Source organism: Mauremys reevesii, linkage group 2 (genome assembly GCF_016161935.1).
Source record: "Mauremys reevesii isolate NIE-2019 linkage group 2, ASM1616193v1, whole genome shotgun sequence".
NCBI classification, from domain to species: Eukaryota; Metazoa; Chordata; order Testudines; family Geoemydidae; genus Mauremys; species Mauremys reevesii.
Window position 1 is genome coordinate 78,012,986 of NC_052624.1, and position 26,296 is coordinate 78,039,281.

The 26,296-nt window shown below is 41.7% G+C and overlaps 1 protein-coding gene and 1 long non-coding RNA gene across 13 annotated transcripts in view; one reads left to right on the forward strand and one right to left on the reverse strand.

Annotated features, from left to right (window-relative positions):
* Positions 1 to 26,296, reverse strand: part of LOC120397419 — a 63,433-nt gene that overhangs the window by 33,242 nt on the left and 3,895 nt on the right. For all 8 annotated transcript variants that reach the window (XR_005593786.1, XR_005593792.1, XR_005593790.1 and 5 more), the window contains exons 2-3: positions 24,869 to 24,896; positions 2,989 to 3,027 (exon numbers count right to left, since the gene is read on the reverse strand). This is a non-coding gene — a long non-coding RNA (uncharacterized LOC120397419). The remainder of the gene's footprint in view (positions 1 to 2,988; positions 3,028 to 24,868; positions 24,897 to 26,296) is intronic.
* LOC120397414 (collagen alpha-6(VI) chain-like) overlaps positions 1,346 to 26,296 on the forward strand; it is a 117,800-nt gene continuing 92,849 nt past the window's right edge. For 3 of the 5 annotated variants that reach the window (XR_005593782.1, XM_039523212.1, XM_039523215.1), the window contains exons 1-6: positions 2,462 to 2,637; positions 17,754 to 17,833; positions 19,330 to 19,935; positions 20,357 to 20,944; positions 22,914 to 23,519; positions 24,283 to 24,906. Coding sequence is in view for 4 of the 5 variants with exons in the window: in XM_039523212.1 (XP_039379146.1) it covers positions 2,618 to 2,637; positions 17,754 to 17,833; positions 19,330 to 19,935; positions 20,357 to 20,944; positions 22,914 to 23,519; positions 24,283 to 24,906 (2,524 nt within the window). In the remaining variant the exon portion in view is untranslated. Of the gene's footprint in view, positions 1,506 to 2,021; positions 2,116 to 2,461; positions 2,638 to 17,753; positions 17,834 to 19,329; positions 19,936 to 20,356; positions 20,945 to 22,913; positions 23,520 to 24,282; positions 24,907 to 26,296 lie in introns of those variants that run through there. The other 2 variants (XM_039523213.1, XM_039523214.1) reach the window with 2 other exon arrangements.

Sequence of the window (26,296 nt, forward strand, 5' to 3'; positions counted from 1 at the left end):
CAAAACTGTTTTTGACAGATAAATAGGTTTTAAAAAAAATGAAATTTTTCATAAAAAGCATCTGCTTTCTGCAGAAAATTAGATTTTTGTATAAAGGAAACAAAAGGCCCAAACCTGAAATATTTCATCCAAAAACTGAAATATTTTGTTTTGGAAATGCTGCAGACTGTGCTTTGTGGGAGTTATAGTTAAATTGTTTCATGTCCCCCTTCTCTATGGGTTAGGCTCCCCAGCCAGACTACATGACCCATGATGTGCTTCTTCCTCTCTCTAAGAAAGTAGACTGTGGTAAATCATGGGAGATGTAGTCCAATCAGAGTCCTGGCCTATAGAGGGGAATGGGCTCTTGAAGCACCTGAACTACAACTCCCAAGAGACATTGCAGCAGCATTTTCAAATTGAAATATTTTGGTTTTCAACCAATTTTTTTTTCAAATTTCCACCAAAAATCAAAAATGTCCCCATTGAAAAAAAATCAATTTTTTCAAACTGCTCTGCTCTTAAGGCCACAGACCAAGTTGGATGAAACTATATTTGGCAGGTATTGATGCAAATAACAGAAATATACTTCGTACAGAAAACGAGGAAATACATTTCCTGAGTGGGAAAACAGGCATTGGGCTTGATTCTGTAAGGTGCTGGACACTGGTTTTGTGCATGTGCTTAATTGTAAAACACATGAGTAATCCCCTTGGTTTCATTAATGGCCCCATCGTTAGGGTTGAATTGAGCTTAAGACACTTTATACTTAGATGTGCTGCTACTAGGTCCAGTGAAATGTGTTGACTCCTGAATTGAGAGGAATATTGCAATTTTCTTTGGATTGGTTAGTAAACCCTTTGTTCTTCAGATGGGGCTTGCATTGGATGACTGGAACTTTAAGAAAGTTTGGATCAGGATCTGAATTTTTATATCTGGAGCCCATTGTATTTTTTTCATTTCACACCAGCAGCAAAAGTAAATGCACTAGTAATAATGAATCTTTAGACATTTTAAAAAATGTAAATGCTGATTTAAAAGCTACAGACAAACAACCAAAGGTAAACACATAATCCCATCACAAAATGAAGGCAGTTTTTCTGTCTTATAAATAGTTAAGCATTCATCTAAACGGTTAAGCAAGAAAACTTTTAAACCACCACTTGGGAAAGAAAGATGGAAAGTCTTTATAAAAAAGCTAGCAGTAAAGTAATGAACTTCCACGTGACCAGCTTTTTCAGTAAGTCTAGATGCAACTTCCTAGCACAGACCTATTCCTCCTGGTGTCTGGCAGACCCTATGCCTTGATATTAGGGATGAATGCAGGCTGAGGCAGGGGGCAGGTTATCCAAGGAGTATACTGAGCAGGGTCTGCCTGGGTGGGAGGGCGCTCCCCACCAAACCCACACTGGTGGCCCTACCCGAGCCAGTTGCAGCCACTCACCCTGCTGGGAAGCAGGAGGGAGAGCAACCTCTGGAACTGCTGACCCATGACACATTAATCACACTGATCTCCAGGCAATTAGGTAAGCCACCAACTGCATTATGTTTGTTTCTCCAATCCTCTCTTAAGTGATAGGATTAGTGTTTTGCCATATATCTGTGTATGGCTCCATCAGAAAAAAATATGCTTTCCCATTAGAGCCTCTTAGATGGATGGAACTTTTTTCATAGAGACATTTTAATGCTAAAAGATTGATAATGCACTTATAAAAATAATGAAAGTATTTTCCAGGCATCAGTCCTCCATGTAGATAAGGTAACATCCAATGATCAAAGTTTCCCCTATCTGCCTAGAGAGTTAACACTTGGAAAATATTTTCATTACTTTCATAAGTGCATTGTCATTCTCTTAGCATTAAAATGTCTCAGTGAAACTAAGTGGGCTTGGGAAGACTCATTTGTTTCACTGTTTTGTAGGATGAGAATGTTGTGCTGGATGAATGTAGACTTCTAATTTGCTTTTGGGTTGAGGAAAGAGAGGGTGAGAGAAACTGATGTAAAAAACTAGACATATGGACTGAAGCTGTGTGTATCTTTCTCTTTGTACTCCAAGGCTTACGCTTTTCCAAACCACTTTCTAAGGAATGAAGGCAGTACAGAAAAATTAGAGACCAAACTGAAGTGCTTCACCAGGTAGGAGAAATCTATTTGATCACATTAATTGGAGCAGACAGAGGTGGGGCTAGAACTTGTTATGAGCAAGATCATTCTTTCTGCTTAATTGAGGGGAAAAAAAAGAGAGAAAATGAGGAATAATGTGTGTACAGCAATAAGCAGAGTGTGCAGAGAGATCATGATGCATGTGGAGTTAAAGGACTGTTAACCTAATTGGCAGCATTAGTAATACTGTGTGGCATCATGTATTTGTTCCTCAATTGATTAGTTAGGGTGTGATTCTGTGCGGCTGTACTCTTAAATTATTTGCTATATGAGTTTCCTAAGGCAGGGCGATGAAGTTATCTCTTGGAGCTAGCAATGAAGTTGTTCTATGCCTGCTATCTATGCAGCCTGTAAGAAGTAGTGAGTCCCTGTGATTCTGGGGAAATAAGGCAACATAGACTGTAGCAAATGGAGAGCTTGATCACCACCTGCTTTAAATCCATAATCTTATTTATTTAAAGTAGCTGCCAGGAGGATGGTGGAGACAGCCAGCAGGTACTGATTTAAATCAAAGAGATTTAAATCACCAGTTTTAATCATCATTTCAATCAGCAAGCAGGAAACCTTGATTTAAATAATCAATTTGAATTGTGGTTTTCATAAGTACTTATTTGCCTAAAGAAAGATTGATTCTCATTGGTTGGTAACTATTAAAACATGTTGCTTTCCAACTAAATATAGTCTTTATGCTAAATTTGATTCTTCTTTTTGCTAACCAGCTGGATGCACAATATCTATACACATTTATTTAAGTAATTATAGATCTTAATTTACGTGTATTTAGATTTTTAATTTCTATATCTTGTATTCAGTTAGAAAATGGTGAATGATGCAATTCTTATTTACCAGATAATGATGAATTTTCTACTTCTGATTTGTGTCCAGCTACATTTGGATGAAAATTAGAATTCGGTTAAAAATGCACAAAAACAGTATTTTCCAATTTTTTTAAAATTAGCTGAATAAAACTACCTTAAATGTGCTGGATATATAAGAAGCTAAAAGTAAGTTTACTTAAACATGTTTTGCATTTACAACTAACTGACTTATTAAACAAAGTCAGTAAGTGGTCAGTGAATTGAACTGATTTTTTCTGGCCATTCTGTTCTTCAATATTTTAGAAGTGGTAGCTTCTCTTAGACTTAATTTCTATTCATAGACTGGAAGAGAAAAACAAGCTTTCCTGCTTTAAAAACAACAACAACAACTCTGAATTGGTTTCTTAACTATGAATGAACATTGAACTGAACTAGGTGAATAAATGGAAAATGAAGAAAATAGTCTCTCTGTACCTGCAGAAGAGGCTAAGGCTATCAAAAACTAATTAGCACTTAAGCTGATTCCAGGTGCTAGGCATTTGACTTCCATGAGTTCAGTGGTCTGACTTTTTTGTACCGATTAGTATAATTATTTGTATTGAATTTCAATTATTTTAATAGTTTATAATAAGTGTAGGCTTTAACATAATGGTGCATGGTGGTGGCTATTAATCCACTTCGAATACAGGATTGATGGTCACTTTGAAATTGCCATAAATTCATATTGCCCCAGATTGTTTCACTACAGGAATAACGTCTGAGATTTTCAAAGCCAACCAAAGGGTACAGCCTCACTGGTTTCCTGAAAATTAATAGGAGCTGTGTGACTAAATCCCCCACATCTCAGCCAAATGGTGTAGCCCATTCCCTTCTGTTAACTCTGGCCTCCAACAAACTGGCTTGTCTTTTGTCCTTTGCTGGGGCTTTGAAAACTTGAGTACTGCATTCTCTTGCATTTCCAGTTTGTCTTCAAAAACTTGTGCTGTTTCCATATCCCGTGGGAAATCCTTTTTATGTTACAGCAGCTGTGATAATTTTGCATTGTTGCCATCCATTAGGGCTGTGTTTCCCAAACTTTTGAAAGTTCGTTTCATTTTCAACCCTTCCATATGTTATTAAAGGCTCTCTCATCCTGATGTAAGGATCTTCTTTGCTCCCCTGACTAGTTCTTCATGGTCCTCTGGGGAGGGGTGAAGAGGAAGGGCCATGTCCCCACATTTTAGGAAATGTCGCTTTAGGGGTTCCACTGTTTGTATCAATATCATGTTCTCACTTTAGACTTGTCTTCCTTAGCTAGTCATACTAAGAAAGTCCTTTCCCTTGCACCACGAACACGTATAACTTATAGGGTTGTTCTTGTTTTTCTTGACAGACTTTCCACTTGTGTATGTATTTGTATGTCATGTCCTTAGAAAAACACAACACTTAGCAATTGGTATATTGGTTGCATGCTGATTGCAAATTATCTTTTAAAAACTCTGTGGGAGTAAGTCTAGTTGTAAATTAATGTGTGACAAACACTCTTGTGTGGTCCATGGCTTTTCATGAACATCAGGAAGTTACCCCAGTTTTTTCTACTGTATTTGGTGTAATAATGTTGTCCGGATGTTTATACTCTAGCAGTGTTGTTCTGTGAGAAAAACACAAATGCCACATTAACTATGAATATAAAATGCATCTGCACAGGCGGGTCAGTTTAAATACAGTTAAAAGGTAAAATGAGTTTACAAGAGATAATCTTGGCTTCTAAGAACATTGTTTTCCCACACTTTCTAATGTAAACACTTCTTTCTATTAGAGATGAGCCTGAACTGTAACTCTGGGACTTTGGGAACTCAATTTGGTACTTTCCTTCCATTTCTGCCTAGTTTGTAAGGGACTGCTGAGAGGGAAACTACGGCTGTACATCAATTTTTCCACAGATCATCATATAAAATGGATTCTGTTTCACTGTCCAGAGAAACATTTCATGTGATTCCAACTATCTTAGGGGGAAAGGTGGTGGAGTAGCATTGTATATCAATGATGAGATTAACTGTAAAGAAATAAGAAGTGATGGAATGGATAAGACAGAGTCTGTCTGGGCAAAAATCACACTGGGAAAGAAAGCTACTAGAGCCTCCCCTGAGATAGTGCTTGGGGTGTGCTACGGACTGCCAGGATCTGATTTGGATACGGATAGAGACCTCTTTAATGTTTTTAATGAAGTAAATACTAATGGGAATTGTGTGATCATGGGAGACTTTAACTTCCCAGACATAGACTGGAGGACAAGTGCTAGTAATAATAATAGAGCTCGGATTTTTCTGGATGCGATAGCTGATGGATTTCTTCACCAAGTAGTTGAAGAACCAACAAGAGGGGATGCCATTTTAGATTTGGTTTTGGTGAGTAGTGAGGACCTCATAGAAGAAATAGTTGTAGAGGACAACCTTGGTTCAAGTGATCATGAGCTAATTCAGTTCAAACTAGATGGAAGGATAAACAAAAATAGATCTGGGACTAGGGTTTTTGATTTCAAAAGGGCTAACTTTAAAGAATTAAGGAAATTAGTTAGGGAAGTGGATTGGGCTGAAGAACTTGTGGATCTAAAGGCAGAGGAGGCCTGGAATTACTTCAAGTCAAAGTTGCAGAAACTATCGGAAGCCTGCATCCCAAGAAAGGGGGGAAAAAGTTGTAGGCAGGAGTTGTAGACCAAGCTGGATGAGCAAGCATCTCAGAGAGGTGATTAAGAAAAAGCAGAAAGCCTACAAGGAGTGGAAGATGGGAGGGATTAGCAAGGAAAGCTACCTTATTGAGGTCAGAACATGTAGGGATAAAGTGAGAAAAGCCAAAAGCCATGTAGAGTTGGACCTTGCAACGGGAATTAAAACCAATAGTAAAAGGTTCTATAGCCATATAAATAAGAAGAAAACAAAGAAAGAAGAAGTGGTACTGCTAAACACTGAGGATGGAATGGAGGTTAAGGATAATCTAGGTATGGCCCAATATCTAAACAAATACTTTGCCTCAGTCTTTAATGAGGCTAATGAGGATCTTAGGAATAATGGTAGGATGACAAATGGGAATGAGAACATGGAGGTAGATATTACCACGTCCGAGGTAGAAGCCAAACTTGAACAGCTTAATGGGACAAAATCGGAGGACCCAGATAATCTTCATGCAAAAATATTAAAGGAACTGGCACATGAAATTGCAAGCCCATTAGCAAGAATTTTTAATGAATCAGTAAACTCAGGGGTTGTACCGCATGACTGGAGAATTGCTAACATAATTCCTATTTTTAAGAAAGAGAAAAAGAGTGATCCGAGTAACTATAGGCCTGTTAGGTTGACATCTGTAGTATGTAAGGTCTTGGAAAAAATTTTGAAGGAAAAAGTAGTTAAGGACATTAAGGTCAATGGTAATTGGGACAAAATACAACATGGTTTTACAAAAGGTAGATTGTGCCGAACCAACCTGATCTCCTTCTTTGAGAAGGTAACAGATTTTTTACACAGAGGAAACGCAGTGGATCTAATTTATCTCGATTTCAGTAAGGCATTTGATATGGTTCCACATGGGGAATTATTAGTTAAATTGGAAAAGATGGGGATCAATATAAAAGCTGAAAGGTGGATAAGGAACTGGTTAAAGGGGAGACTACAACGGGTCATACTGAAAGGTGAACTGTCAGGCTGGAAGGAGGTTACTAATGGAGTTCCTCAGGGATCAGTTTTGGGACCAATCTTATTTAATCTTTTTATTACTGACCTTGGCACAAAAAGTGGGAATGTGCTAATAAAGTTTGCGGATGACACAAAGCTGGGAAGTATTGCTAACACAGAGAAGGACCGAGATATCATACAGGATGATCTGGATGACTTTGTAAACTGGAGTAATAGTAATAGGATGAAATTTAATAGTGAAAAGTGCAAGGTCATGCATTTAGGGATTAATAACAAGAATTTTAGTTGTAAATTGAGGACACATCAGTTGGAAGTAACAGAGGAGGAGAAGGACCTCGGAGTATTGGTTGATCACAGGATGACTATGAGCCGCCAATGTGATATGGCTGTTAAAAAAGCTAATGCAGTTTTAGGCTGCATCAGGTGAGGTATTTCCAGCAAAGATAAGGAGGTGTTAGTACTGTTATACAAAGCACTGGTGAGACCTCATCTAGAATACTGTGTGCAGTTCTGCTCTCCCATGTTTAAGAAGGATGAATTGAAACTGGAACAGGTACAGAGAAGGGCTACTAGGATGATCCGAGGAATGGAAAATCTGTCTTATGAAAGGAGACTGAAAGAGCTTGGCTTGTTTAGCCTAACCAAAAGAAGGTTGAGGGGGGATATGATTGCTCTTTATAAATATATCAGAGGGATAAATATTAGGGAGGGAGAGGAATTATTTAAGTTTAGTATCGATATGGACACAAGAACAAATGGATATAAACTGGACACTAGGAAGTTTAGATTTGAAATTAGATGAAGGTTTCTAACCATTAGAGTGAAGTTCTAGAACAGCCTTCCAAGGGGAGTAGTGGGGGCAAAAGACATATCTGGCTTCAAGACTAAGCTTGATAAGTTTATGGAGGAGAAGGTATGATGGGATAGCCTAATTTTGGCAATTAATTTGGCAATTGATCTTTGATTATCAGCAGGTAAGTATGCCCAGTGGTCTGTGATGGGATGTTAGATGGGGTGGATCTGAGTTACTACAGAGAATTCTTTCCTGGGTGCTGGCTGGTGAGTCTTGCCCACATGCTCAGGGTTTAACTGATTGCCATATTTGGGGTCGGGAAGGAATTTTCCTCCAGGGAAGATTGGCAGAGGCCCTGGAGGTTTTTTTGCCTTCCTCTGCAGCATGGGGCACGGGTCACTTGCTAGAACATTCTCTGCAGCTTGAGGTCTTCAAACCACAATTTGAGGACTTCAATAGCTCAGACATAGGTTAGGGGTTTGTTACAGGAGTGGGTGGATGAGATTCTGTGGCCTGCATTGTGCAGGAGGTCAGACTAGATGATCATAATGGTCCCTTCTGACCTTAAAGTCTATGAGTCTATGAAAAAGTTCACTTCCATAACTCTCTAAAGAACCGTGATGGCTTTGGTCTATGCCACACTGGAATTACAAGAGCTTTGAAAGAACTTGTTTTGTCTATCAACTAAGTAAGCCTGGTGGGCCACAAAATGGCTATGCCAGCATGAGAGTGCTAGGGAACGCAGGAGAAAGCACCAGACAGCATTTGTGTTGAGGCCATAATTGGGTTGCTGTAGCATAAGGTGAATGGCAGATATGACCCTGCAATTCCTGCTTATCAGAATGGCTGTGGTGGGGGAACATTGGCAACAGCTATTAAACATGAATAGCGAGGTTTTTCCTGGGATCGGCATCAATCCACATTTCTGTTGTTTAGCATCATAGGTTGATCTGTGGTGTCTTTTGGAGATGTGCTAAAACTGAGCACTGCCTTTAAATGGACCTTAAAGTCAGGAGCAATTTCCACAGCTTAAGTCTAGTTTCTAATTTGATCCCATCTTCCAAAACTGAGAGGAATTTCACAAACTTGAAAACTAAAATAGTCAGCTCACAGGTGTGCAAGCACATCGCTAATCATGTACCACAGCCTTTGTAACTGATTCTAAACCAGGATTACTTGCCTTTTGGCTCTGGACAGGAAGAGCCCATCTAACAGGTTTAAAGAATCACATCAACATTCCACCCTAAATCAGATATTAGAGAGAGTCTTATAGAGGGCAGATCTTGAGCTCCCTTTGGCCTGTTTTGTGCTGCTCAGAGCCTGAAAAGCTACCTAAATGGGCAGCTGGTGATTCCCCTTGTGCAGCAAAATCCCTCAGTGGTGCACAGCCAGTGGGGATGGTGTGTTGGGCTGGAGACTGGAGCAGGCATGGCCTTAGAACCTCATGCTCTGACAATCCCCAGACAGTAGAATGATCTCCAGGGGGGCCGTTACCTTGATAGTAGCATAGAGCAATTGCTTCTGGGGCTGAAACAGCCCCTTGCTGATCCCAGCATTGGGGGAACAAAAAAGGTATCTTAGACCCCCCCCGTTTCTCCAAACTTGTGTGTTGTACCAAGCTTAGCTCAGCCAGAGTCCACCTCTCTTAGGCCGTACATCTCTTAGGGATCTATATTTCTGGTATCATGCTGAGACCAGTACATCTGGAGTTGCATTTCATATTTAAGACTTAAATCCAAATTTCCCTAGCATATGCCTCTCTGACATCGCCATTTCAATTTAACTGAGCATAATAACTTTGGCAGGAATATTGCCCAGAGTTATTAAGAACTCAGAGAGAAAGATATGTGAAGGTACACTGGGGAAATTGGACAGCTTCTTCTTCACAGCATCTGGAGTATTTTGTAGGCATGCTTAGTGAAATCTACCCGTGCCCTTCTCAAAAGCAATCAGACCAGGCAGATTTGGAGCCTTCGCTTTGGAGAAGGAACCTGAGCAGAGTGTGTAAGAAGATTATATTAGAATTTAGGCAGGCAGGATTTCTACACAGAACTACTCAGAAATGATGCAGAAACACACACACAATCCCAGTCTTATAAATTAGGCTTCACCTATTTCTTCTATGTTATTTGGAGACACTTTTATGTTTTTCCAACTAAAGATATCTAGTCACAAATCTATAATCTGTGTTTATGAGATTTCAACCCTCAACCACATTCCACTCAGAAAAGCAAACCAAGATGGGATAAATGTTTGTGATGAATAATTGTTAATAATGTTTCATTACCCTGAGATTTGCATGAATATTTCAGCACTCACTGCAGAAGCATAAATAAACTCCTCGGGAAAAACAAAACAAAAACCTCCTGGAGAAACCCTGCCAGCTCCTAGCACAGATCATGGCCATGAATATATTTCTTCTTGGAACTTTAAAAAGCCTGTGTACATGGATTTTATTTCACACTATAGGCTCATTTGATATGATAAACTCAGAGGCTTCCTGTGCTTTGCAGCTTTAATCCTTTGGGGGACCCTTAGCCTAAATACAGAGGGGACTAAATCTAATATACTCTGCTTACATTGCCACCTTCAACAAAGGCAAAACAAATAATCTCCTGCTAGCACCAAATCAAACCACATACTAGCATTTGAAGAATTCTTTTTGGTGCCTTAAAGAACATCAAAATTTGCCACACTTCAAGGAATATTGCACTCTTGGTCACCATTCTTATTATTAGTGGTAGTAATATTATTGTAACATCTAGAGGTACCAATTGAGATTGGAGCCCCCTTGTGCTAGGCATGGTAGAAATATAAGGTAAGAGACACAACCTCTACCCTGAGAGTTTACAATTTATATCGACCAAGGGTGAGAGAAAAAGAAAGTCACTTCTCGTCGTACTGAAGGTGACATGGCAGGTCAGTATCAGAGCCAGGAACAGAACCAGATCTCCTGGGTCTGAGTGCAGTACCTTATCCACTAGATCATGGTGGAGTTTCACCAGAGGCAGGGAAATAGTCCCAACCTTCTTTCCAGCTGCTAGAATTCTAAAATGGGCTTCCTAAGAGCCCCTTCCAGCAAATCACTGGAGCAGGGCCAACTTGCAATTATCCTAGGCCGGGCTAAAGTAAGGGAAGGAGAACTCCTCTGTGAAGATACACAGGCTTTCCTCAATCATGGGTCAAATTTAAAACACGGTAACGTGCATATTGCTTATTCCCCTCTATATTTAGGCTAAACTACAGACCTTTCTGGTTTTGCTTAGCATATGATCATGGCAGACCAAACTGCTGCAGGGAAACCAGTCTAGTCTATTGTGGAAACAAACAGTTCTTTAAACGCACAAGTATTAGTTACTTGACAGTTAAGAAATAGTTTATTGGGTAATTATTTATGAAAATAATAGGGACCAGTTCTTCCCGATATGACCCTGAGCTTCAGTGGGGAGGGAGCAGTGGTGTCTTGCTTGAGTGGTGTTGTCAGGATGCACCAAGCCTTTTGAAATATAAAAGCCTACCAGACACAGGGGAGGGGAGTGCTTTATAGAGCTCTTCAGTTCTGGTACTTGTTAATTATTTCACAGGGTGAGCTCAAACACATAGGTAAGATAATTACCACTGCGTGGCCTCGTGACCTCTCTCAAAACCGGGACTCTCACCCCTAAGGTTTCTATATGTTCTTTTTCAGTTCTAATTTTGTTTTCTTTGTTCTGGTCTGGCTTCATTTTTCCTGTTAATTGCTAGAAACATTTTTTCCAGTTCCTGTAAAAAATGCCTTACAGATGAGTATAAAACAGCTTTGTAAGGTCGCAGGTTGGGAGCAGTTGTCATAAATCCAACTTTCTTGCATGTTCATTCCACTGATATCAGATCTGGACAGCTGCTATCGTTGTATGGTCAGAGTAAATTATTTATCTTTCTAAGGAGATTAAGATTAATATGTTTACCATAAACAATGTTGGGTTAATGTGTTAGGCTTTATTTGTGCCTGACTGTCACTACTAAATCTGAGGTTGCAGTTTCAATGATCTTAATCATCACAGATACTTTCCACAAATATTTTATTCATCAGCTGGCCTGCCATGATTGAAAAGGAAAATTGGATACTGATGACAGTATGTCCACTGGTAGTGAAAACATTGTCTGCTTCCTGTCTTTCTCTGCATGTGAATCATGCTGTACTTTGCTGACCTCAGTTGATCTCCAGATGGATGTTCTTTTTTTCTGCTTTGTATAAGACTTGGCCATCATGTAGAATGCAAATCTTTCCAAAGCATTTCTTTTTTTGCAGACCAACCCTCAGTCTATAAATCCTTTGTTTGAAAGCATTAGCTAGCTTTCAGTCTCTCCTCCTCTTCATTGTTTTTCTACACACTACACCTTTACGTGTAACTGGGAGTCACAATTTACGAAGACTCAATTCTATTTAAACCATATTTCATTGACACCTTGTCCTGGCGTGTACTGTATAATAAGAGCGCCTCACTGTGTGAGATCAAACCTCCTTAAACAGCTGATTTGAGGTTTGGTTTGTTCCTAGTGTGTTTTCTGTGGTCAAGTTTTTGCATTATTTAGTGTGATGTGATCTTCAAGTGGCTTGTGAGGAGGCATCCACTGGTAACATCTCCCTGGCTGAGGGGGAAAGAGAAGCAGAATTCTTCATTTGCTAAGTCCCAGGGGGAGCCAGGGTAGGCTAGGGAAAGAGCACCGCGCTGACTCCTGTTACATAAATTTAGATGCAACATATGGGCCCCAAAGAGTCAAAGATGTTAATGTAACCCTGCTACTGTCCAACATTCAATTGTGGCACCTTAGAGACTAACAAATTTAGTCTACAGCCCACTTCATCGGATGAATGGAATGGAACATATAGTGAGGAGATACGTTTTCTGTATGTGTATATGTATCTCCTCACTATATGTTCCACTGTAGCCCATGAAAGCTTATGCTCAAATAAATTTGTTAGTCTCTCAGGTGCCACATGTACTCCTGGAATTAGATAAAGCACAGAAAGTACTCATTGATCAGAGAAATGTTTTTCTAGAGCAAATTAAAGTTGGTGATCCGGTTAAAACCCTAGCTGAGGAAGAAAGGGGTACATTCTTGGTCAGTGTTGGATTGTTGGCTAGTATAGTTTGTGAAAGTGAGCCTAACCAATGTAAAAGTAATCCACTTAAGGTAGCTCAGTATGATGAGCTGCTGTCTGGGAAAAGCAGCAATGCGTTTGTTGGAAGTGGCAACTTGCCTGTTAAAGAAGCTGTCCCACTCTCCAAGCAATTTTCTGTGAACAGCTATGTGTGCTGGGACAAGGGAAACAATATCAAAAGCTGTTTGTCTGTTAAATAGGAATGTTTCTCCAGCTCTTCTCTGTCTGTAAAGCAGACAGAAGAAGCCTGTCAGCCTATGATGGTGAAAGTTTGTCAGTTGTCTCAGAGCTGATTCTGGATTTAACTGAAGCCCAGGACAGAATGTTCCTAAGGGTAGGTCCATACTTACCCACTGGGTCGACGCAGAGAGTTTGACTTCTCGGAGTTCGAACTACCGCGTCTAATCTAGACGCGATAGTTCGAACTCCGGACGCGCTCCCGTCGACTCCAGAACTCCACCACCGCGAACGGCGGTGGCGGAGTCGACGGGGGAGCCGCGGACTTTGATCCCGCGGCGTCAGGATGGGTAAATCAGTCGAACTAAGGTAGTTCGACTTCAGCTACGCTATTCACGTAGCTGAAGTCGCGTACCTTAGTTCGACCCCCCCCCCAGTGTAGACCAGGCCTAAGTTTGTGTCTACAATGGGGAATTACATTGTAACTAGGTTGCATCTAGTTAATGTCATAAATAGCTCCCAGGGACTAAGCAATTCTGATGCTTCTATTTTGCCTGTTGCTGCTGTGTTGCTGGATAAAGATATGACAACCTTGTCTGACCAGGTTGATGATATAGTCAGGGCACAAGGAAAGCATAAAGGTGATTTGACTATGTTACTCACTGACAGTGTGGAAACTTGTAACAAGGAAGAGGATGCTTTTAACCTTTTGACCATGGAGTCTAGCAGCTTGCCTGAAAGGGGGTTGTGTAAATATCCTTCTGATGGGCCAGAGGTGATTCTGGATATAAGTGAAACTCAGAAGGAGTTTGGTAATTTGTCTGTTGTGCCAAAGTCAGTTCTGGACATAAATAAAGCTCAGAAAAATCTGTTGCAGTTCATAATATTGCAGGAGGGAAAGAATGTCTTAGTGAAGTCTTTGAAGTCTGTAAAAAGTCAATATCTGTGCCTAGTGGGGGTGAAAAGGTATTATTACTTCCATTAACTCTTAATGGGCCATTGTTGATAGTAAACAGTCTCTCTTATGAGGAAAGTGTGTCGATGCTTAATGGCCAAAGTCTTTCAAGTAAAAATGAATCCATTGAATTTTCTTTGGAAAAATCTAGTGTGGCTAGGCTTTGTTAAGTAATATTGGAAGTGAACAGTCTGTGTCTCTGGATTCCTGGCTTTACACAGCAGAGGAGCCTTGTGAATAGACCCATAGACACTTTGGATTTGTCATGTGATTTCTTAGTAAGCTATAATGTATATGATACCTTGTGGATGCAGAAATTGGTAGTTGAAAAACAGAACTGTAGTTCAAACATAATGATAGAAAATGGTTGTGTCACTTTAAGACATGGTGTCCAGGCAAGTTACCTAGCTAACAAGGGAAAAAAGAAAGGCAAATTAACCCTCGAAACACAAAGTGCCCTTATAAACTTGCCTCACTCATCTCTAAAATACCAAAAAAAACCCAAAGTGGTTAGACTAGAAGCCTACGTTAAGGAAAACCCTAGAGTAAGTGCTCTCTGAAGAACTTTAATGTCAACACATAGACCAAACCCAGGAATCACTAAAGTGTTTCACAAAGTATGGACTAAGGTTTTTAACTTGGGCCAAAACATTGCAAGGAATTCAATATAAACACAGCTCATATCAATGTTGGAAGGACTTTAAATTGAATCCAGGAGCTCTAATTGCTCTCTTCTTCACCAATCTCGCATTGGGGGAGTGACATTGTCTAATTAAAATATAACCATGCAAATCATTATGTCTACCACTGTTATATAACTGCAACAAATCTTATAGAAAGTGTAACATGTGTCAGATCCTTTGGGATTGGTAGAACCTTTTTTATATGATGAAATAAGATTTTCATTAATCCTCATCATATCTGACTTGGGTGCCTAGGTGGAAGCCCAAGGCTGGGTTACTTTAAGGGAACTGTGGTGTTGACTTCTGAGTAACCAGTGAAGAAGCTGTTTTGTGCTGGCCTGGTAAACCTAAGTATTGGAATATCCACCAGCTTTGGGGATTGTCTACCCCATTCTTTGCAGTTCACCCTAATGGAGTGGCCTCAGCTGGCTTCCCTGGGACCTCAGCATCAATAGAACTGTTTTGTCTTATTAAGATCATTCTACAATGCATTTTATGTACTTTATATAGTTTCTCCCCAACTCATAGGATAATGTATTTAAGTTTTAAAATTGGTCTTAGCAAAGAAGTTTCAGTGGTAGGGGAGGTAGTGATCAGAAAGAGCAATTTGAAAACGACAGTAAAGCACAGAGCTACGTTTTTACCTCAGGCACTGATTTAGACCATGTTTTACTCTTCTGAAAAAAAACTGAGGGAAGGGGACAGAGGGTCCAGAAAGCTTCATACTGCTCAGCTTATGGAGTTTCTTTCTACTGCTCCCCTAAAAGTGGAAGGGCTTGAGGGCAGTGGAAGTGCTCAGGCCAAGGGATCCGAGCCTGAGGAGTCCAGGTGTCTGTGGGAAACTCCTCTCCCATCTTTGCAGATCTGCGGGATTTTGCAGGGAAGGCCTGACCTCTGTGATGAGCTATTCCTCTGCCTCTCCCTGAACAATGGTTCTTGGAGAGTCTGTGCTGCTATCAACTGCTTTGCCCAGGAGTTGTGCTTGAGAAGCCATGGGGAAGCCTGAGATAATGAGCAGCATTAACTCATGTGTGAATAATATATGTTAAGCCACCTATAGGATCTGGAGGAGAGAAAACCATGGAAACCATTGGATCCCACTCCTCTCTCCTGACATGCAGAGCCCCAACGCCATAGGGGTTGGAGGGACTTTGACAGGCTCTGATGCAGCAGGCAATCATGAAGCGGAGCTCATATATTCATGGAATTTAAATGCCAGAAGGGACATTTGGATCCATCTAGTCGGGTCTCCTGCATAACACAGGCCATAGAATTAATAGTCGCTGCACCTCATTTTCTCATTCCCTCCTCTGCACAGGACCAACCCACCTGGCTCCCCTCTGTTCCTGTCAGCACAGGGGGCCATCCAATGTTTTTAGTCCTAATGTTTACCAAATATATTTTCTTCCATCTGCTAACATTCTGTGTTTTGTACTCTGGAGTTCAGTTCCGATCCCTGGCCAGACCTTGAGGGTAGTATTAGAGAGCAGGCAGCTTTTCAAGGGCAGCTGGGAACCGGGCAGAAAGAGCAGAAGTGGCTCTTCAGCCATGTCACAAAAACAACAGATGAAATCTTCCCATCTGAGCTTGCAAATGCAAGAATAGACGAGCCTGGGCTCCATTGCTGTGGTTCAACATTTCTTTTTCTTCTGGTCAATAGGTTGTTGTCACATAGTTTACACAAGCTAAAACATTTTTTAAAAAGAAGTCTCTCTGCCCATTTCAACAATTTCCATTGCCTGTGCTGAATACATGGCTCAAACTTGTGCCTTCCATGGGTCAAGAAAGGGGGTGGAAATAGGGTTGCCAATGTTCTAATCACACAAAAGTGAACACCCTTCCCCTGCCCTGCCCCTTCTCTGAGCCCCCGCCCTCACTCCATACTCTCCTCCCTCTGTTGCTTGTTTTCTCCCATCCTCATTCACTCACTCATTTTTACCAGGCTGGGGCAGGGGTTGGGGTGCAGGAGGGGGTGAGGGTTCCAGCTGGGGGTGCGGGCTCCAGGGTGGGGCCAGATATGGAGGGGTTCAGGGTGTGGGAGGGGGCTCTGGGCTGGGGCAGGGGTGTGGGGTGTGGGAGAGGGTGTGGGCTCCGAGAGGGAGTTTGGTATGGGAGGGGGCTCAGGGCTGGGGTAGGGGGTTGGGGTGCAGGAGGAGGTGCAGGGTATGGGCTCCAGGAATTGCTTACCTTGGGGCTCCCTGGAAGCAGTGACATGTCCCTTGGCTCCTATGCATAGGGGCAGCCAGGTGGCTCTGTGTGGTGCATGCTGCCTCTGCACACAGGCACCGCCCCTGCAGCTCGCATTGGCTGCAGTTCCTGGCCAATTGGAACTGTGGAGCCAGGGTGGGGACTGTGCCTTGGAGCCAGAAGGACATGTCACCGCTTCCAGGAGCTGGGTGGAATCAGGTAGGGAGCTTGCCTGCCCCGTCAACCGGACTTTTAAGGGATCGCTCATCAGTGCTGACCAGAGCTGCCAGGGTTCCTTTTACACCGAATGTTCCATCTGGCAACCCTGGGTGGAATGGAAGTGGGAACTGAAAATTGAATTAGGATAAGCATACTTGTGGCATTTGCTCATAGATTCAGGAATGTCAGTTTATGTTACTATTGGTCTTATCTCTATTGGCATACTCTATTTCTAAATTCATTATTGTTTTATTCATTGATGTCCGTTTTAACCAAAGACCACCAAGTAACATCTGAATATTTAGCATCCGTATGGTTGAGATTTTCAAAGCCAAATGAGGGATTTAGGGACACAGCTCCCATTTTTCTTAATTTTAAGCCCCTATTTATCTTTGAACATCTTAACCCTAGCTCAAGGTGGATTTTGATTCATACAGCAACAAAAGCTCATTGCGTATGCATACATCAGCACCAGTTCATTTTGGCTCTGATCATGTTCCCATTCAGGTTAGTAGCCTAACTCTCATCCACTCCAGGATCAAACGCTTTATTACCCACAGTGAGTGAGGAAAATATGATGATAAAATACTGTTCGTAGTATTTAAAATGTAAACCTGACAACAGGATCAGGAATAGGAATATTTGCTGAGTCAGCACTGATTTGTATGAGTCCCTTCAAATTATATATATTGGATTTGACTATTCCTGATCCAGTTAGGTTATCAGATTATCTATATTCATTCCAATATCAGTCTGTCTGCGTCTGAATGGTGGATGGGAGAGTTTTGAAAGATCAAGGTATGGTGAAGTACATTGCAGTCCTGTACGCAGCTAGGAAACATCATACGAGCTATTGTCTTTAATTCATTAAGATGCTATAGAAACTTTCTTATTAAAGACTAACAAGTTCTTTATCAGGCAGATGTTCTGTATGTTTCTCATGGCTTTATTTTCTTTTTTTCTAGGGAGGTTTTCATAATGGACAACCCGAAAACACTTCTTCTTCTTTTTGCAGCCACCTTCTGCTCCACTGACCAGACAACTGGTAATACAATATGTGCCTACTCCTGTTGCCATTGAAGTCATCGGCAAAGCTCCCTTTGCCCTTAAAGGAAGCAGGATTGAGCCTTGTGCTTCTTATCCATTGAAATATATGTAAAAAACCAAAACCCTGGTGCTATTTAATTTTGTGTAATTCCAGACAGCTCTTGCAACATAATTTCACAAGGAGTGCATTTGCATTAGGATATTAAAGACAATTCAACATAATTAAATTTAAGGCAAATAGTTCAGTAGTTTTTCTTTTTCTTTTTTCATTTTTTTGCTTGTTTGTTTTCGGTTCAAGTGTACTGATATTCAGTGCTTTCAAAATGTAGGGAAAAATCTTATTACTAAATTTACTAAATACAAATGAACATGCAATAGCTGACAATTAGCACATTTATATTTGGGAGTAGACTCATGCCAGCTTTGCCTATTATTCCATCAATATATGCAGTTCCGATCTAGTACTGATTGCTAATTGCAAGGCTGCCCAGCTTATCAACTCTGGATACGTTATAGCACTCCAACATTTTGACTATTGTAATCAACTCTTTAGCTCTTTGGGAGATGGAAGAATTGAGGAAGGCAGACTGTCAGTATGCAGGTCATCTTCCTTATGTCTAACAATTCAGGGGGTCATAACCATTTTACCCTTTTGTCAGGTGGTGACCTGCCATTTTGGAATGACTGAAAACCCAAGGCCCTAATACTGCAAGTATTTATTGCATGATATATGCATACTTTTGTTTAAATCAATATGACTAAAGGCTAGTCTACCTGTTGGGATAATGCACACTCTGGGGTGTGATTTCTGAAGTGTACTGGTGTGTTGCACGTTAAATTGGTCTGTATGGTCCCAGCTAGTGGGCACCAAAGGTTGTCTAGTGAATTTTATCGTAGTACTGTTTGAAATGCTTTAGAAGTCACACTGCAGGACTGTGTGCATTACGCTGCTGTGTAGACGAGCCCTTAGTCCCATGCTAATAAACACTATGCCTCGTAGTAAATGATTGTAGTATTGGGACCATAAAACACATGTGAGTAACTTTTCCTGTGATCTAAAACTGCAGCAAGACAACACACCATCACCAAACCACAAATACGGGGCATTGTGGTGGAAGATGCTTAAGTGGATATATCAATAGGCATGCAAGTGTATACTTTACCATCTTTTCTCATGACCAGGCCAGATAAGTAAGTCACGTATGTGTGAATTTCAATATCCTGTCTGTTCATAAGAATGGACCTCCAAATGCACATTGCATCATCTCTTTGCATTCTTGTGATCCCAGGAACTTGCACATCCATGACCACTGGCTTCAGTATGTAGGGTTTGCAGGTGAACTGATAGCTGGAATTTCAACAGGCAGGAGTGGTGGATTTTTACTGAATTTTTATTTTAAGTAGCCGTTTTTTCCCCAGGAAGCAAACAAGAACTGAGATTGTAATATTAGATAATGCATCCAGTAAGAATTGAAAAAAGTTATGTTTCTTCAGTCTGCAGGGAAGCTTCTGTTGCAGACATTGTATTCCTCGTGGATGGATCCTGGAGTATCGGAAAAGAGAACTTCAGAAACATTCAAGACTTCTTGTACATCATGGTCAGCAGCTTTGATGTTGGGGAAGATAAAATCCAGATAGGTCTGATTCAATATAGTGATGCTCCACACACTGAGTTCTTTTTGAACACTTACCACCGCAAGGAATACATCTTAGAGGAGATACAGAAATTACACTACAAAGGAGGGGGCACAAAAACTGGGCAGAGCTTACAGTTCATGCTGGAGAATCACTTCAAGAAAACTGCTGGAAGTCGAAGGGAGGAAGGCGTCCCCCAGATTGCAGTGGTGATAACAGATGGGCAGGCTCAGGATAACATCCAAGAACCGGCCAAGGAAATCAAGGACGCAGGCATCACACTGTATGCCATTGGCATCAAAGGTGCTAGTTTGGTGGAGCTTCAAGAGATAGCTAGTGATCCAGATGACAAGCACGTCTATGAAGTGGAAGACTTCACCGATCTGCAGGATATCTCTCGTAATATGCTAGAGGTGCTTTGTACCACAGTAGAAGAGGTGAACCAAATTGCCCATGTCTCCCAAGGTATGTCCACAAGCCCCTGTTCCCCTTCCCCCCACTCTTTTCTCTTTCATGTTCATTGGTGAAGTGTATAAAACTGTGACATGCAATCAAATCATGGGTCTTAACTTCATGCATCTTCCTTATCCCTTTCTCTGCCTCATACAGGCACTCTGAGGAACTAACTTTTAACACACACTTACTGTGACAAGTTCCTACAAGTATCTGTTTAGCTTAAAATATCCAAAACAGCACCATGGGTTGGTAGACTCTAAACACAAACCTACTTTGCTGAGTCAAAAATAAAAAAAATCAGTTTGAAAACCATTTAATTTTGGTTGGTAGGCGGAAAGTCAACTTATCCTTTAGTATGAAGATAGCTCACAACTGTGAAAGAAATTAAACAACTTGCCTTTTCATTTTTTGTGTCACCTTTCTCATGTAGTTTGCAGAAAAGCCACCTTGGCAGACATCGTATTTTTAGTGGATACTTCAACAAGTATTGGCCAAGAAAACTTTCAGAAAGTGAAGAACTTCCTCTACACCCTGGTTTCAAGCCTCGATGTGAGCAGCGATCAGATCCGGGTTGGGCTGGCCCAGTACAGCGATGAGACCTTCAAGGTGTTCTTGCTGAATCAATATTCACTGAAAAGTGACATTCTGGAACAGATACAGAATTTGCCATATAGGAGTGGAGGGAGTTACACAGGCACAGCTCTGGATTTTGTCAGGACAACATATTTCACTGAGTCTGCTGGTAGCAGAGCTCTGGAAAACGTCCCCCAGGTAGTCATCCTCGTCACTGATGGGGAATCCAATGATGAGGTCAAAATGCCAGCCAACAAATTGAAAGCCAGAGGCGTCTCTGTCTATGTGGTTGGAATCAATGTCCACAATACAACCAAGCTTCAGGAAATAGCCAACAAGCCTTTAAATAAATTTCTGTTTAGTATTGACAGTTATGATGTCCTTCAAGATCTCCCCAGAAGCCTTTTGCAAACCATGTGCTTTGCAGTCGAGAGCCAGATTAAAGGTAAATAATTTGCCCTTACGATGGTGTCATTTCTGACACTTTGGGTGCACCAAAGCAACAATCCTGATTCTGATCTGACTGGTGTAGCTCCACTGGCTTTGATGGAGTTAATCTTGATTTGAGCCCCAATTCAGGAAAGGGGAGCTTTAGTCTGTAGCTAAATTTAAGCATGTAGGTGAGTTCCATTGAAGTCAGTGGGTTTTAAGTACAGACTTGAAAGTTAAGCACATGCTTAAGGGCTTTCCCAAGTCAGTACTTAAGTGAAATCAGACTCAGGCTCACAGATTAGGTGAAATAGCTAAAATTCCATCTGACTAGAACTAGAATTTTCTGCTGAAGTTTTTCCTGATGAAGTTTTTTCTTTAAATAAAATCAATGTAGTTTTCGATGAACACTTGTTATTTTCCCAAAATTTTTCATTTTGAGATTGGGATTTCGCCACTTTCCAACACTTTTGAACTCTTTTCAAGAATTTGGAAAACAAAGTGCGTGCGTGTGTGTGTGCGCGTGTGTGTGTGTGTGTGTGTAGTAACTATATTTTCACACCATTTAATTGTGTTGATTAAACAGTCAAATGTATGAAAAGCATTTTTTCTCTACTTTCTCAATTCCCCTTCCTTTTTCCAATGGGGGAAAAGGAGGGAAAGTAAAAATAAGGGGATTTCCCCCAAAATTTGGAAAAAAAACCCCAAAAACATTTTTTCAGTTTAAAATTGTGATACTAAATGAAAACTTTTGTGTCCATTTGACGTTTCCCAAGGAAAATCACATTTCAGTAGAGATTTTTTTTCTCACAAAAAATATCCGAGAGGAAAGATGATCCAGTTGCAAGGATACTACTCTGGGACTCAGACAGTGGTTTTATTCCCTGCTCAGCCACAGACTGCCTGTGCGACTACGGACAAGTCACTTAGTCTCTCTCTGCCTCAGTTCCCTGTATTTATTAGCATTTCCCTACCTCACAGGAGTCTTGTGAGGACAAATATATTAAAAATCACAAGGAGCTAAGATAGTACAGGGATGGGCCCACATAAGCTCCTTTGGGTACAGCTACACTCACGGCAGAATGTAGAGCAAAGACACTGCACTCTCAGGTAGCATGGGTATAAGTAGCAGTGTGGACAGTGAATCATGGCTTAAGCGAGTAGAAAAGAACGCCTGCATGCCCAAACTCCCAGGGTATGTTCTCCACATGCCCAAGCAGTGCCTCCTATGTCTACACAGCTATTTTTAGCAGTGTACTGTCCCACTGCCTCCCTGCTGCTGGAGCCTTTCACTGCCGCAATGAAAGGCTCCAGCAATGGAGAAAAGCTCTGGCAGAGAGGAGGCAGTGGGAAAAGTCCTTTGGCTGCAATGAATATATACACACACCACAGTAACATGTGTGGATGCAGCCTGCCTTTCACTTCACTGTGCAGCTACACGTGTTGTGCCTATATGCTACATGTTGCTGTAAGTGTAGCCTTAGATAGGCATAGCCGTAGCTAGATAAACTCCTTCAATGGAACTTGTATCTCAATAACAGAAGTAGAAGTGCAGTTTGGTACATGGGTAGACAAGCTTTGATTTAACAGAATGGGAAGCCCTAGAGCATAAAGATCAGTGGCTCAATCTTTCTCCTGTAGAAATAAACGGAAGATTCAGTGGGAGCAAGACTAGGACCCCACATATATAAATATAGTCAGATGTAGATTTAGTCAAAAATGGGATTTTTTTTTCCCCATGGAAGTTTTCACAGGGATAGCTTCGTGGGATGCTTGTCTATTCCAGAGAGCTGCAGGAACAATGGTCATACAATGTTATTTCATCATAATTCAGCACCATCCACGCAATAGGCTGTAGAATTCTCAAGTTAAAATAATAGAGAACAACAAGTACAGTAGTTCCATTTTCAGTTCAGTTTACAATTCAAATCCAAGTTGACAGCCACCCCTTTCACTAATTTGTCACACTTTTTCTTTCTCTTCAGCATTTACAAAGCACTATGCTGACATTGTTTTCCTCGTTGACTCTTCTGTGAATATGGGGTCTTCTACCTTTGAGCAAATAAAAAATTTCATCTACCAAATTGTTGACCAGCTCGATGTTGGGATTGACAAGTACAGGGTCGGTCTAGCCCAGTACAGCAGGGAAGGCCGTGTGGAGTTTTTACTGAACACCTATAAGAGCAAGGAAGATGTGCTCAATCACCTCCAGAGGCGTGTCGCATTCCTGGGGGGCCCTTTGCAGACAGGAAGTGCCCTGGAGTTTCTGCACAAAGTATTTTTCAAAGAAGAGGCTGGAAGCCGAATTAGCCAAGGCACCCCCCAGTTTGCAGTGGTCATCACTTCTGCCAAATCAAAGGATGACGTCGCAGAAGCTGCAGAGGAGCTGAAAGAGATCGGAGTGAAAGTCATCTCGGTCGGGGTCCAAAATTCTGATCGGGAAGAAATGGAGGTGATAGCCACCTCTCCCTTGGTTTACCAAGTCAATGGAGGGCAGACCATCAGTCAGCTGCACCAGGACATTGCTAAGGTTTTGGAAGCACCAGTTCAACAACAGTATGACTCTGCCCTAGATGCAAAAGTGCCAGCAGGTATAGTATGTCACCAGGGTGAAAACAGCCACTTGAATATATTTGTAGGTAGAGCAATGCTATAATTCACCCATAAACAAGAAATATCAAATGAGTCAGTAGAAGGGGGCAGAAAGCAGATGACTGAATTTAGTGCTTGTAAAAGGTTGGACCGCCTATGTAGCCAGATGGCAGTAAGGATGCGGCATCTGTGTACATAAAGTTGCTAATACTTACCTGCATTGGTTATATGCAGTGAAATTGCGCTGTCAGTTACAACCAGGAGTTCCTATTATTGGTTTCAGAGGGGTGCCCATTGTGACTAAGAGGAGGATTTTGCCCAGTGTTTTTCTGTTCACTTTTTTTTCTAGAGATGGGCCATAGCAAGAGACTCCAGATTCAGATCCAAAGAAGAACTTCCCTAAAGTCCTGTGGTAGTTTGATTAGGTGTCTTGGTTTGGCTGCGAGAGAGAGAGAGAGACTCAATCTGTAAACTTCCCCAAAATCTGGACAAAAGGGAGTTTAATATCCCTTTATATCTGTTTAATATCTGATTCAGACTCATTTTAAAATGGGCCTGAACCATGAAGTTCAGATCTGAATCTGAACTCTCTGAAGTTTGTAGGATTTTGGAGCTGGTTTTCTCTTTCATTCCCATCTAGCTCATTACTTGAGCTCTTGGTTTCTTTTAATAAACTATCCCAATTGTATCCTTCAATGATCCCGCAGTCTAACCTACAGTAACCTTGTTATCTTCCTTTTCCTTTGGCTGGTTTGCGTTTAGTATGTTCCAGTGCATCTGTAGCAGACATTGTATTTCTTGTGGATGAATCCAGCAGAATTGGGGTAAGAAACTTCCAGCTGACCAGGACCTTTCTGCTCAAAATAGTCAATGCTCTGGATATTGGCCCAAATAATATCAGAGTTGGCTTGGTGTTGTACAGTGATGAACCAAGGCTAGAGTTCACTCTGGATACATTTGAGGACAAATCAGATATCTTGGACTACCTGAAAATATTGCCATATCGAGGTGGGAGAACATACACTGGTGCTGCCATAGATTTCCTCAGGAAGAAGGTTTTTACTCAAGAGGCAGGTAGCAGGAAAAATCAAGGAGTGCAGCAGTTAGCTGTGGTTATCACTGATGGGCAGTCTTTCGATGACTTTGTTGAGCCTGCTTCTAAACTGAGATATCATGGAGTTGCTGTCTATGCTGTAGGCACCAAGAATACCTCAGAAAGTAGCCAGCTGGATAAAATTGCATCTTATCCTCCAAGGAAACACGTCACCAACTTGGAATCTTTTCTGCAGCTGTCAAATATCGAATGGAAAATAAAGACACGGCTTTGCAGTGAGATTGTGTCACAAACCTTTGTAGTCCCCGTGCGATCACGGACCCTGAAAGAAGGTAAGAGAGAAATATGAAAATCTGGCCCAAAATCTTGCTCAGGTTCATTGATGGAAACTCGATAACTCTATTGGCTTTCAAGGGTATACTCTGAATTTGCATCAGTGTAACTGAGAGCAGACTGTGACCCTCTATCTTTGCCAAACAAAGTATCCAGGGCCATGAATTCAGTCGTATTCTTTTTACATTATCATTGAAAAATGAGACTTGTCATGGTATCAGAATGTACAGCTTGGAGTGAGGAGGGGACTCCCTCCCACTCAGGAATCTTCTATGGATCTTCTCCCTACCTACACAGAGCAGGAGAGCTGAGTTCATCTGCCCTCTGGCATCATCCCCCTTTGCCTTTGACCCCCTGGAAGACCCTATTTATCTCCAGAGACCCATGCCTTGGAAGTCATAGCCAGGGGACATGCACTGTTGCCCTCCATTCATCAGCAGTGATAAATATACAGGCATGGTGACACAAGATGCTGTAGGACAGGTTTAAGGCTCATTACCAGTGAATACCACCAGTGCAGGGACCTCTCTGCCATGGAACAGAGCCAGCTCTGCAGGAGACCATGACACTGGGGGCATATTGGGTTAGGAGCAGGTGTGGCTGGGCTGTCCCTCCCCCCTACCTATTCCATGCCACTGCAACACCCATAGGGGCTGTAGTAGGAGGGGGCACAATTTAGGTCAGCCCTCAGGTTTGGCCAAGCCTCCTCTGGGGTGCCAAACCATCACCATCATCCTCAGCAGGGGCGGCTCTAGCCATTTCACCGCCTCAAGCACGGCGGCATGCCGTGGGGGGCGCTCTGCCGGTCACCGGTCCCGCGGCTCCAGTGGACCTCCCGCAGGCGTGCCTGTGGATGCTCCACCAAAACCCGCAGGCACGCTTGCGGGAGGTCCACCGGAGCCTCAGAGGTACAACCAGTATCTCCTTGATCCCAGCAATGGGCCTTAGTGGTGGCTCAACTGTACAGGACAAGTGCTGCGTTGATTTACAGCCAGCATGATCCCATTGAAAGCGTGCTCTGCTACAGTGTTAGCAGATACATTTTAAGCTAAACAAAACTGGTTGTGCCTCCTCCCGTACACACACACAAACATATATACACACACACGGCTGTGTGTGCACGCTGATGCAGACAATCGGTTGTCAGTAACCTTGCTTGTGTTGGAGAACTTTGGCATTGCAAGTCCTGCAACACTTGTAAACATCTTATGGCCACATGCCAAGTGCTTGGATTAAGTTATGTGTGTGTTTGGCCCCATATGAAATCCTAACACCTATGATTTTTGTCTGCCCTGGGCTTAGAAAATGTAGTAATTTTTCCAAGCCTAAATATTATAGCCAGCATTTTTTTGTGATTGCTATTAAACCATACTGTAGCACTGCAGTAAT